The sequence below is a fragment of the Hipposideros armiger genome, unplaced genomic scaffold (genome assembly GCF_001890085.2).
Source record: "Hipposideros armiger isolate ML-2016 unplaced genomic scaffold, ASM189008v1 scaffold_278, whole genome shotgun sequence".
In the NCBI taxonomy this organism is placed as follows: Eukaryota; Metazoa; Chordata; class Mammalia; order Chiroptera; family Hipposideridae; genus Hipposideros; species Hipposideros armiger.
In genome coordinates, this window is record NW_017731628.1 from 1,084,880 (window position 1) to 1,098,885 (window position 14,006).

The 14,006-nt window shown below is 35.4% G+C and overlaps 1 protein-coding gene across 1 annotated transcript in view; it reads right to left on the reverse strand.

The window, feature by feature from the left end:
* RELCH (RAB11 binding and LisH domain, coiled-coil and HEAT repeat containing) overlaps window positions 1-14,006 on the reverse strand; it is a 119,898-nt gene that overhangs the window by 81,627 nt on the left and 24,265 nt on the right. The window contains exons 2-5 of the mRNA XM_019657691.1: window positions 12,106-12,195; window positions 5,091-5,162; window positions 4,927-4,982; window positions 4,714-4,827 (exon numbers count right to left, since the gene is read on the reverse strand). Coding sequence (XP_019513236.1) covers window positions 4,714-4,827; window positions 4,927-4,982; window positions 5,091-5,162; window positions 12,106-12,195 — 332 coding nt within the window. The remainder of the gene's footprint in view (window positions 1-4,713; window positions 4,828-4,926; window positions 4,983-5,090; window positions 5,163-12,105; window positions 12,196-14,006) is intronic.

The window sequence follows — 14,006 nt, forward strand, 5'->3', positions numbered from 1 at the left end:
TGAAACTCTAAATCCTTTGAGGGCTTAATGGATAATGGGAATTATCCATTGAGGGTTAAATGTGAGGAAGATAAGAGACAGGTATTAAAAATAGGGGCTTTGGAGAAAAGTCCAAGTACGAAATTCATATCTGTCTCCTCTTATTACTGTTATAAATTAATTTAAAACTTAAACAGGTCATCTGTAAGATGGGCAAAAGACTTATCTCTGAGGGTTTTATTAAGGAGAAAACAAAATGTTTATTAAGGCCTTAACACAGTGCTTGGTCTACAAGAACTAAATAAATTTAATCTTTAAAAAAAAATATATGAATAGTACAAATATTGTTCAAATGTCCATTTATCCATCTATATTCATCCAATATTTACTAGGTATCTACCCTTTGCTTAGAACCAGAGATAAACAACTGTTCCCATTCAGGAACTTTCACAGTTAAAAAGTGGGGACATAAAGAACCTAAAGTATCACAGGTATTGAGCAAAGGAATGTCAAGAATTCTGAGACAAGAGCCAATTTCTGTCTTGAGGTGGGGGGTGAGGCAAGGTTTCTGGAAGTGGATGACCTGTGCGCTCTATTGGATAAGGTGTCGCTCTATTGGATAAGGTGTCGGTATTTCCGAGGCAGATGGCAATGAACAGATAGGGGAACCAATCATTCCAGGGGCAAGGGAACGAAGGAGCAAAACTACAAAGCTCTCAAGGAACCAGATCCGTTCAGAGAGACGAGAGCCCTTCTGTTTGGCAGGATTATAACGACCAGGTGGAAGAGAACGTTGAAGAGGCGGGTAGAAAGATAGGCTAAAAAGAAAGTTGAGAGGGTTTACAGATTTAGAATCGACAAGAAAGGAGTTAAAGCAGAGGGCAGGAGAGATGACTGATAGGAAAAACGGGGAGATCAGGGAGGCGGAGATGACAAGGGGAAGAACAGACGTAGTGGGAGTAAGACAGCGACCAAGTCCAGGGAAGGGCAGTGGGAGCCTGGCAACATTCTCACATGGAGCGCAGAGCAGTGCTGCTGGAGCCGGAGCTTCTGGGAGCCGCGCCACCATCTACTTGGAAAATAGGGGAAACGGGGTCCTTTGTAAAGAGACAAGTTTTATTTAAGGCAAAAAGGACATTCTGAGGATAAGTCGAAAATATAGAAAGTTTATGAGTAAATAAGTTTCAAATAGCACAATAGAAAGAAAGGATGGGAAATAAATCAGTCATAAAAGAAAACTAGGTGGGAAGCGAAGAGCACTATGACAATGAGTGTATGCAGAAGAAAATATGAGAAAACTATCAATAAATATTTATTGAGTGCTTTTCACATATGCAGATACAGAAATGAACAAGAGATTCTTTTAGCTTCAAGGAGCTTACAGTCTAGTCAGGGAGACAAGAGGTAATTCCAGGTAATGACAAGTGCCATTAGAGGATAAAATGGGGGTATAAGATAAAAAATAAAAGAGGGCAAAACGTCTTAAATCTTGGCCAGAGGCTGAACATGAGAGGGCTTCAGGTAGCACTGATTTCAGGCCAGTTGAAATTAGCACAAATGTCGATTAATGGTTAAAAAACAGGTTACTGATGAATATTTCCAATGCCTTTCTTAAAAAAAAAAAGACAAAGACAAAACAAAAAAAATCCCAGCTTTACTGAGGTATAATCAACATACAACAAATTGTACAAGTTAAATAAATCCACAAGCTAATTAAAAATGTACAATTTGCTAAATTTTGACATATGTATACACCTCTGAATAGATCACCACAATGGACTTGAAAGAAAATGAACTTGTTCACATTCCTAAAAGTTTTCTTGGACCCCTTTGTAACTCTTCCGTCTTATTTGTCACACCCACCCTGTTCCTAGGCAAATACTGATCTGTTTTCTTTACATTCCTTAGAATTTTATATAAATGGAACCACACAGTAAGTACCCTGTCTGGTTTCCTTCATTCAGATTGATCCGTGTTATATTTATCAGTAGTTTATTCCTTTTTGTGGCTGAGTAGTATTCCACTGTAAGGACATAAGATTTTTTTATCCAATCACTTGCTCCTCGATACTTGGGTTGTTGCCCAGATTTTAGGTATTCTAAATAAAGCTGCTATGAATATTGTATAGGAGTCTTTGTATGGACATATGCTTTCATTTCTCTTGGACTGTAATATCTAGGAATGGAATCAACAGGTCATTCGGTGATAAATGATTTCACTTTTTAAACGAACTGCCACGATGTGTACTGAAGTGACTACCGTTTTGCATTCCCACCAGCAATGCCGAGATTTCCAGTCCTGCCAAGACTTGGTCCAGTCTTAGATACTCTAGTAAGTGTGCTGTGGGATCTCATATGATGTATGATCTTTGTTGAAGCATCTGTTTAAATCTTTCGCCCATTCTTTTAAAAATTGGGTTGTTTTCTTATTATTGAGGTTAGAGAGATCATTATATATTCTGGATACAGGTCCTTTATCAGAGATGTTACTTGCAAATATTTCACCCAATCTATGGCTTATCTTCTCATTTGCTTCAAAGTAGCTTTCAAAGAGGTTATTAATTTTGATGAGAACAAATCTGCTGAAAACACCACGCTTTGGTGTCATATCTAAGAAATCTTTGCCTTTCAAAGTTACAATAAATTTTTCCTACGTTTTCTTTCTGTAAGCCTTATAGCTTTTGGAGTCATATCTAAGAAATCTTTGTCTGCCTTCCAAGGTTGCAATAAATTTCTCCTACGTTTTTGTCTAGAAGCCTTATAGCTTCATCTTTACATTTAAATTTATGATCCATTTGAATTAACTTTTGCATATAATGTGAGGTATGGTTTGAAGTTCATGGGGGAGCATATGAATATCAAAGTGTTTCAGCACCAATTGTAAAAAAGACTATCCTTTCTGCATGACAGTTACTTTGCACTTAGTCAGAAATAAAAAGATCATCTACATTAAGTCAATCTCTTCTTTCTCTATTATGGTCCATTGATCTATGTGTCTCTATGCCAATAAGACTGTCTCGACTACAGTATCTTGAAATCAGGTAGTTTCAAGTCCTCCAACTTTGTTCCTTATTCAAGTTTAGTACTTGTACTAGTACTAGGCTGTTTCCATTTTCATAAGAATTTTGGAATAACCTAATCTCTACAAAAAAATCCTGGTGAGATTTTGATTGGGATCGCACTGAAAATACAAGTCAATCTGGGGAAACTGAAGCTTTGACAACATTGAATCCTCTGGTCTATGAGCACAATATCTCATTTACGTCTTTAGTTTCTCTCAGTGTACAATGGCTTTCAGTGTATACTTCTTATCAGATTTATCCCTAGGTATTTCCTATTTTTTGATACTTTGTAAATCATATTTTAAGAAATTCAATTTCTAATTTTTGCTAGCATACAGAAATACAGTTTATTTTTATTTACTGATCTTGTATCCTACAACCTTGCTAAAATCAATGATCAGTTTTAGTATGTTTTTTGGATGGTCTATAGGATTTTCTACATATGCAATCATGTGAATGAAGATAGTTTTATTTCTTCCTTTCCCAAATGTGTGACTTTCATTTTTTTCTTGCCTTGTATTGGCCCAAATCTTCAGTACAATGTTCAACATAAGCGGTGAGAGCAGATATCCTTGCTTTGTTCCTCATCTTTCATCATTTATGTTAGTGATATGTTTTCTGTAAATGTCTTTTAAGAGGTTGAGGAAATTCCTCTCTATTCCTAGTTTCTTTAAAGTTTTTATGGGGAATGGATGTTCGACTGTGTCATAGGCTTTTTTTGCACCTTCTGAGATGATCATATTTTTTTTTCTTTTTGTTTCTTAATATGGTGAATCACAATGACTGACTTTTAAATATTAAATCAACCTTACATTCTCTGGATAAATCTTTTCACATATTGTTGGGTTTCATATGGTAAAGTGTTATATAAAATTATATAATATTATATCAAAATGTTACATAAAATGTTAAGTAGAATAATGGAGGGAGTAACTGAACTGCTACCTCCCTTTGAGAACATCTATTTTTGTTAAATGATCCATGGAACATTTTATCAGCCAATGAAATACACCTGATTTGAAATGATGGCCTCCTGATTTCTACATAATAAACTCTTTGGTATTTATTTCCCTAAGGTGCAAGATTCAAACTAATCTATTAGCACTAAGAAGTAAAAATATTAGAGAGTTGGGAGATAATACTAAATAAAACAAGCCATCTTTCTTTGCTTATAAGATTCTATCAGGAAAATAAAGTTCTAAGGTTGCCTCCTATTCAAACAGACACAACTTATATTCACATTCTCGTTCAAAATAGTCTCTCAATTGCTGTTATGTATTTATCATTTTAATTATTATAGTGCTACTGAAGACATTTTTAGTTAAACTGTTTTTATAAGTATACATTAATCTGTACTACCAAGTAAATGTTTAAAGTAAAAGACATCGGCACATTCAATAAATACATGCAAATATGAGTAGATTATATAATTGCTGGGGAGTTGTAAAAAGCTGCATGGAAAGAATGAGAAGTCTTTATGTAAAAAGAAGAAATCTATCAGTCAATAGAATACTAGGCTGGATAGGCAAGAACATGCTGTGTTTGGTAACCAGCCTTATAGGATTTTACTACATGTATAACTTTAAAAAATTAAAGAAACTAAATAAAAGACAAAATAAGTACATTTTAAGTTAAAAAAGGAAATAAATCATTGTTAAAAAAAGTAACTGTACCTGATCATCATTTTCATCTGAAAAAGTTATTGATGTAAGCTTGTAGTTATTCTTCAATAAAAATTCATTGACTAAGAAGTTTAGAGCTCTCTTTTCAAGAGGTTTGATTGGCTCCTGGAGGCGAAATAAGATACAATACCATAAGGCTTCCTCCTTCCATATTTATGCTACTATTTCATGTGGAAGATACTTTTAGTTTTGTCATTCACCCACCTGAATTTCAGGACTTGATTTGTAATTTTTTCGTTCCTGTAAAGGAACTTCATGTTCTGGTGGAAAAAAAAAAATACTATTTTACTATTTTACATTTGAAAATATCCCAGCTATGTCTACATTGTCAAAGTAGAAAATTCTCAAAAAAGTTTTATGTACACCACCTGCAGCCTTTGTCAGGTTGGCTCGGAGGGCCTGAATGGTCTCCTTGGCTTTCCGTAGTTCAAACTCCAGGACTGGACAGGGATTTGGAATAAACACACACAGGCATCCAACCAAGAAAAGGGAAACAAAAATAAAAAAATAAAAAGCAAGGATGGGTATGAAAAAAAAATACAATCTGTATTGAAAACAGAAAGCATGCAATCTTTATGAAACTTGTGAACGCATGCAGCAGAGTTGATTTGCAAGCAAACTGGTGAATGTTTTCCATGGCTTTAGAATTCAGGGGACTATTGAGAAAAATGTTCCAGCTGTCTGACAAGGACTAGCTCTACTTAAGAATAAAATCTATGGCACACTCTCATCTAGGTAAATAAAAATATTAGTAATCTGGGTGCTTCTGCCTCACTCAGCCTAGGTAAGAAAATGCAATGACATGTTTTGAGGATATAATTTTAGGGGAAAAGATAAAAATTGGATGAAGTCCAAGCAAATATACTTAAAGAAAACTTTAGGATTAAAAAGAAGGTGTTTTTAAGTGCATTATTTAGAAATGCTATAAATTGATATACAAAAATGTTAGTGACTATATCCCTTCATTAAGGTGTTGGAGGAATATAGTTTAAATATTTAACAAATGTTGGGATGCCTATAAACTTTTCTACATACAAGCGTGTTTCTACAAGCATAGATACGTTAAAACATATATCGAAATAAAGTTTCTAAGGGTTTTTTTAGGTTTCATTTAAAGCCAAAGGGTGTAATAGTTTGCTTTTAATTTCTAATTAAGGTCACATTCTAAAGCAAAGGATTGTGTACAATTCTAAAAGTGTAATTATCTAAGGATATTAGGTAAAATTATTCAGAATTTCAAATTTTTTGATAACTCTTCAAAGAGATATTTGTTCAAGTTAAGAGGTACTAATGAAACTCAAAGATTTCTCCTTTTATTGGAGTCTGATTATAAGATAAACATTAATAGTGAGGAAACATTTTAATGAACTCTTTAAAATGTTTCATTATGAGCAAGATTTAACTCTATGTGTCTTAACTAGGATTTTTCTTTAAAATATAGAAACACTGTTCTAAAGTATAAATAAAGCCATTTCTGTGAAGTAAACCTCTAGGAAAATTAGGTCATCTTGTCACAACTGGCTATTAAACAATTATTGTATTCAGATAGTTCTGCATAAAAATGAGCAAATTAAATAAGCAATTTTTTCCTGATTGACTAATAAATAGCAAAAAGAAGATGGCAAATGAGATGCTATCAGAGACAACAAAGCTATAAAAATATATGGAAAAATTAGGATTCACTCAGTTTGCATATTTTCATTGAAAACTTAACATGTAACTGAATCACATGTAGTACATGAAGGCCAATTATTTTGATGCACAGAATTTCACTGCAGCAAAATGGAAGCACAACTAAAAATCAGATGACGTGTGTGTTACTCTTTGGTTTTTTTTTGGTAGTCAGCAATGCTGATCTGCAAACATTTCTGTGCAACAAAGTTAAAATATTTTCCCTAAAACTTATACTTCTGGAAAATCTTAAGAGTCTGTGTCTAATGTTAGACTGTACACATTCAGCATGTAAGATAAGTGCAGAGTAAGTTTACTTTTTTTTTTAATTGCAAAACTCTAGGTAATTGATTTTGATTTAAAAATACTTAACTATACTGTAAGTAAAATGAGTATATGTTTATGCTTTCAGTATCACTTACAATTTAGTAAGACATATTACAGAACAATTGCAGATCAGAAATGCCCTGCACCAGAAGATAGAAATATAAAAAAATAAATACAAAAAATGGTTACAACACAAAATGTGAAAAACTCAAATCCAACTTGTGAAAGTGTAGGTGACCAAGAACAAAACACTGAATGATCAAGGCACAGAAAGCCAGAAAAACCCATGTCAGACGGCAAGAATTTAGATTTTTATGCACATCTACACACACTGCCAAATGTCATTAAGTTACCAATGCTTTGAAAAGATAGTGCTTAACAAAATGAATTCACTCTGCTGCATGTTTCTTAATATACAATATAGACTTTAAAAGACAAAGGCATATCTTTGAAGCTATAGAGCATCTCTGTAAAGGCACAGTATGATCAAGTAATTGCAGTTATGTGACAAAGTTTCAGAAGAAAGGTGTAAACAGCTATATTTACACATATAAGAATGGGTCTCTTCTTTATTAAAAAATATTGGCTTAAAGCTCAAAATTAATTATGTAACAAGATACACTGTACCAAACAAATTTTATGTATTTTTCAAATATTGTAATTCTTCATGAAAATGTTTGAGGATGTATATGCTTTAAAAAAACCAAGTAGGAACCAAGTACCAACCTGCTCACTCCATTATCCCAACCCTCCAGCAGCCCAGTCCTGCTGAATGCAACGTTATTGGAACTAAAGTAATAACTGCAAAGATGTAGGTATATTTTAATAATGCATATTACAATCTTACCAAAATAATTAATGATATAGTCGGTGTAACCAACTGCAGATTAGTTGAAATGGTTATTTCTCAACCAGGGTTGAATAAGACTGGTATAACAGAAGAGGTATTTGAGTGCTACAAGATCACGGTCTCCTGACTTGGGAGATGTACAACTGACTATGCGGAAACGCCAAAGGTCAAGTGTTAAATTTCAAAGCAAACAAACAGACAAAATAAAATCTTTGGATGCCCCAACTTAATACACTACTAATATTATGGTGAAATATTTGCTAGTCTTAGTTCATTTTGGCACAATACTCAAATATTATTTTGGAAGATCTTTTCCATAACAGCAATGTATTTTTTTCATTCCTAGTCCTGTTCACTATTGAAGAGTTTAACTCATTAGGACTGAACCAAGGACCGTGCCATCTCACGATAGGCATGACGTTATCTTTTTTAAAGTCCTAAATTGTTTTTCTTCTTAACATAAAGTGGTTTGACTTCATAATAAACTACCACTTCCCTATCTTTAATACTAATCTGATTATCCCAGGGACATTTCTAGGAAAAGGAAAAATTCTCTTAAGACTATGAGTTACAATAAAAATCTATTCCTAAAATAATACAAAAATCCTAAGACAGTACTATCACCCACCCCTCTTGAGTTTAGAGAATTCTCCTTGTCTGTTATAGACTTCAGAAAGGCATAGCACTGTCGTTAGGCCTGACTTGGTAGAGAGTGGAAAATAAATGAACGGAAGCAAGGCGGAATCTCCAGTTTGTAGACACTGAGTTTTCTATATTCATCTTAATGAAAAAAAAACCTTCTTTCCCAAGCCTTAAAAGAAAATAAATTCTTTCCTTTTACTGTTCCTCCTGCTCAGGTTCTCTTACAGATTCCTCCATCACTCATCTCAGAGTTGGTGTTTCTCAGGGTGTCATCCTTGGCCCTTTTCTTACTCCACATATTCCACTGGGATGATATTTCACTCTTATGTTTTTAACTATCACAAGTACTCTGAAGATTCAGAAATCTATAAACCTGTTCCCCAGATACAGACCCACTTAATTATCCTGTGGACACGCCCACTTGAATGTCTCATAAGTTTTGAATTCAGTCCCATCTACAGGAATTTCATCATCTTCCTCTCAAATCTGTTCTCCTCCTCCTGCTGCAGGCTCTCTCCACTTTACTGCACCAGTATATCCCCAGCTGCCTAAAGGCGAAGCCTTGAGACTACTCTGCACTTATCCCCTGTGCTTACTGCCACACTAATTAAATGTCCAAGCCATACTGATTCCAACCCTTGAGTAACCCTCTGAAGAACCATTCATCTCAGTTGTCTCTGCAACTGTCCTAGCTCAGACCTTTATGATCTATCACATAAATTACAACAACCTCCATGTTAAAGGCGTGTGTGTTGCCTTTGAAGCCTTGTTGGAGCACCCATCCTATGCTGAGTCATAGAAAATCAAAAAGAAGGTTTAAGTTTTGAAATCAGAAAAACAAAATTAGTGCTAACAGGGAGCACAAATATCTGTACGAGGGGAGGAATACATACTAAACAGACAATAGGCTTGCTTACTTCTAGTAAAGCTGGGTATGTACGTGTATGCTGTAGGCCAACAGTTAAGAAATGAGAAGGATACTGCTGGGTCTTACCCAGGGCACAGGGCCAGGTTACCCCACAGGCAAAACTCTGAATGTTACTGAATGTCCACTAGATTATGTAAACTTTAAAAGGCTTCATATGTCTATTTTGTTGATTTTTGTTCCCAGAACAGCATAATGCCTTGTATACAGAGTAAGCACTTGAATATTTGTTGAATGAATGCGCATTCCAATACTTGATGTCATATGTAATAAATCTGAAACATTACTGATCTTACCAGCATTAAGGAGTGTCTTTTCTACAAATCAGAAAGCACAGTTTTTGTAGTTCTCTAGATCCCAACACAAAAGTTAAGGTGTGAACTAGAGCAGTAATACAGCAACAGGTAGAGATATGAGAACGAATAAAGTCAGAGGCTCTGATGCTAAAAGATGGATCGTGTGAACCTGAGGCAGGAACATAGGGGGTTCCAAAATTAACAAGGTCTTTATCACTGTTTCCAAAGAACATTTACTTGCATTAGAGACATAGACATGTTTCATTACAAATTCTTAGAAGGTGGAAATTATTTCATGTTTCTCTAGCTAGTGCATAACACAGCACACGCTCAAAAGGCCTAAAATAAATTAAAGAATGGCAATCCCCATAATTAGAATATAGATGTCCCTTGCTATTTTTTTAAGAAGGCTTGAAAATTTAAGAGGTATACTGTATATGCACCAAGTAACACTAGCTTTATTTAATAACATATAGAAAGCCTTCTACTAAAAAGCCAGTTAGATATAGCTCATTTTGGTTGGTGACTACTTAACTCATTTTTACATAAAAATGTACACTTCTAACTTCAGAAATGGAAAACATTTAAAATGAAAAGCTATAGCTTGGTACTAAAAAACATATTGCAGGCTCTGGAGTAAAAATCTATGTGTTCACAGTCTAAAATACCTAAACAATGAGACCAATGATGACCCTCTTAAATTTGATAAATCTAAAATTTAGGTTTTCAAATGTAAATTAATGGAAAGAAAATTATATGGCCAATTTCTGTGTAGGAGTTAGTTGCAATACGTAACCATTTGAACAATACAATATACAAAACTAGATGCATTTGATTATTCCTGATAAACTAAAATACCATGTGTTTAATATTTAATATATATAATCTAAAATATATACTAGACAACATTTACTATATAACTATATAAAGCATACTACTACTTAAAAATGATAATTAGTAGGATAAATATGTCCTAAAATTATCAAATGATGAATGTCTACTTGATTTGCTAATTTTTAGATATAACTGAAATGCTTGGGTGTTTTGATACAGCTGTGAATTAATAATGCTTATGACAAATCATGATATGATACAGGGAGCCACATTAAATTCTTCCAATGACTTCCCCATTCAATTGACATTGCTATTGTTTACACTGCTGAATCTTTTAGCTTCTGCTGAACTAAAAACAATTACATCTTTTTTAACTCACATAATATTGTCTGAGACTTAAACATTCAGTATCTCCATTCTTGAGCAATGAATGAAAATCATGTATTGGAATGTCATGTTTAATCAGGTCAAACTTCATCCTTCATGCTAAGAGGCAGCACATGACACAGTCAATTGTGGGCTCTGTTGCTGGGCTACCTGCATTTAAATCCTAGCTCTGCCACTAAAACCTTAAATAATCCCTCTGAGGGCCTCAGTTTCCTGGGGAGGTGAGGACGATGATAATTCTATCGTATAACTCAACGAGTTAATATACATTTAGGACAGTGTTTAGAATGGAGCAAGTGCAATGTAAAAATTAGCACTCACTTTTATTCATAATGACCATAATAGGTGAACATTTGGTAGGTTTTAATAATGCGTCCCAGTAAATGGAAGAAAAATTCAACCGAGTTGGTCAAGAGCGGAATCCACATTATGGGTGTTCCTTGACCCCATACTGTCCCCACAAGCTCCATCTGCCCAATGTGGCTTCCGGCTGTCCCAGAAGTGCCCACGATTCTGGTGGAGTTTCGTGTATCTAACTGATGCCTGTCTGCTTCCCCATCTCTCTCTAAGCCAATGTACTGTGAAAGCCGTAATTCCTACAGGGCACTCAAGAATGACTTCAATGACAGATAGGAACAATACTAGACATTTGACACTTAAAAGGAGCAGAGGCTGCTATACTGGTCAATTCCAGGGTGGACCCCCAATAGAATCCAACCGCCCTCATTTGATGTGGGCAGAACACAGGAAATACAAATTGGTGTTCTGAAGTGCCTACAGATCCAATGGTGACCACTAGAAGGCAGAACTGGGGGGCAGGGGTTGGGTGGGGAGGGGAAAGAGACTGGAATGAGCAACCAAGCAACTAGAAAGAATGCTGTTGGATCTTCTGACTGGAATGGGCAACGTCCTGGAGGCCCCTGCTGTACCAACCATTAATCCTTTTTTTCCTGGATCTTAGGAAAAGCAGGAGAAGTTTCGGGAGAGATGCTGTGATGGCTACGGAATACCTGGGGAACTCAAGACAAAGTTGGATTCACCAACGAGCTCAAAAGTATGTGAACCATCAGTAGAGTTGTACTGGGATACAACACCTGACTATCAGCCCTGGTTTGGAGGACCACAGGAATGAGGAGGCCAAGGGTGAACTAACTAGGTGGTAAACTATGGCTAACTTAAACCATGTTTACAACGACATGGCTGTAAATCGTTGGCTATAAGCAGAACTGCGCAAATTGTAGGTGTGCATAACCAATCAATCACAGCACCACTGGAAGAAAAGTTGGGGGTTGAGATGTTCCCTGGAGCCAATAAATTAGTAACATAATTTTGCACAGTAAATACATAGTTATAGTAACATACCAAGCTGAAGAAAGAAGAGAATGCCTCAAGTCGTTTTACTGTTTCTGGAATGTCAAAGAATCCAAATCTGTCTTCACAATCTTACTCACCTGCCACTCTCTCATCCGTTTCCCTGTTCCCATCATCTGAGTATCTTGCAAAGTCTAAAGAATCAAGGGTACTGATGCTCCCAGCACGATCTATAATGAAGAGAAAAAGAGAAGAACTAAACAATTTTTATTTATCAAAATAAGGAACTGGAAGTCAACTACTTACATCATTTCCAGTTAATAAAACTATGATTCTAAGATAAAGGCATAAGCAATGTGATAGGCAGAAGAATGACCCCTCATAGATGCTGACATCCTAGTCTCTGGAATCTGTGAATAAATTACCTTACATATAGATGGATTTAAGGTTGCTAATCAGTTGATCTTAAAATAGAGATTATCCTGGGTTGTTCAGGCTGTCCCCATGTAATTGCAAAAGTTCATAAGAGTGGACGAGGGCACAAGCCAAGGAATACAGGTAGCTCCTAGAAGGTGGAAAAGGCTTCCCCAAGTGCCTCCAAAAAAGGACACAAAACTCCCGACGCCTTGATGTCAGTCCATTTAGCCCATCATAAGACCCATTTCAGATTTCTCACCTACAGAACTGTAAAATAATACATCTGTATTGTTTTAAGCTACATTTGTGGTATTTGTTTACAGCAGCCATAGGAAACTAATACAAGAGATAATTGAGTGAACTGATAAACCGGATTTAATTAACATTAAAAACTTTTGTGCTTTAAAAGTCACTGTCAAGAAAGTAAAAACGCAGCCCACAAAATGGGATAAAATATTTGCAAATCAAGCATCTGATAAGGGACTCATATCTACAAAATGTAAATCACTCTTATATCTCAATAGAAAAAAATTCAGCACAATTTCAAAATGGGCAAAAGATTTATAAGGACATTTCTCCAAAGAAGATACAGTCATGTGTCACTTAAAGACGGGGCTGCATTCTGAGGAATGTGTAATGGCAATTTCATCCTTGTGCGAGCGGAGAGCGCGCTTACACAAACCTAGATGGGACAGCCTACTACACACTAGGCTATATGGTAGAGCCTACTGCTCCTAGGCTACAAGCCTGGACAGAATGTCACTGTACAAAACACAAGATTAAATCAAGCACGAGAAAAAATGATTCAATCAAGACACAAGGTAGACACAAGGTAAACACAAGATGTATGAGGCTGCTGCTGGTGTGACACAGCATATGGTTTTACAGCAGCTTTTTTAAATAAGTAGAAAGAATACATGCTAAAAGAATGATAAAAAGGATAGTACAGTAAATACATAAACCAGTAAGTTGTTTATTATCATTATCAATTATCATGTACTGTACATAACTGCATGTGTTATACTTTTATACGACTGGCAGCACAGTAAGTTTGTTTACACCAGCATCACCAGGAACACGTGAGTAATGAATAAGCTGTGATATTATGACGGCTATGACATCACTCGACAACGGGAATTTTTCATCTCCATTATAACTTATTGGATGGACCATTATCGGGTATGTGGTCTGTCCTTGACCAAAACATTATGTGGCGCATGACTGTATTTACAATGGCAAAGTACAAACGACCAAATGTCCATCAATGGGTAAATGAATAAAACATAGTATAGCCATACAGTGAAATATTACTCAGCCATCAAAAAGGAATGAAGTACACATACATGCTACAATATAGATAAACCCTGAAAACATGCTAAGAGAAAGTTATCAGACACATAAGGCCATATATTGTATGATTACATTCATATGAAATGTCCAGAATATGCAAATCCATAGAAACACAAAATAGATGAGTGGTCACCAAGGCTAATGACACAGGAGAATGGGCAGTGACTGCTAATGAGCAGAGGATTTCTTTTAGGGGTGCTGAAAATGTTCTGGAATTGAGAGTGGCAATGATTGCACAAGTTTGTAAATACATGAAAAAGCACTGAATTGTATA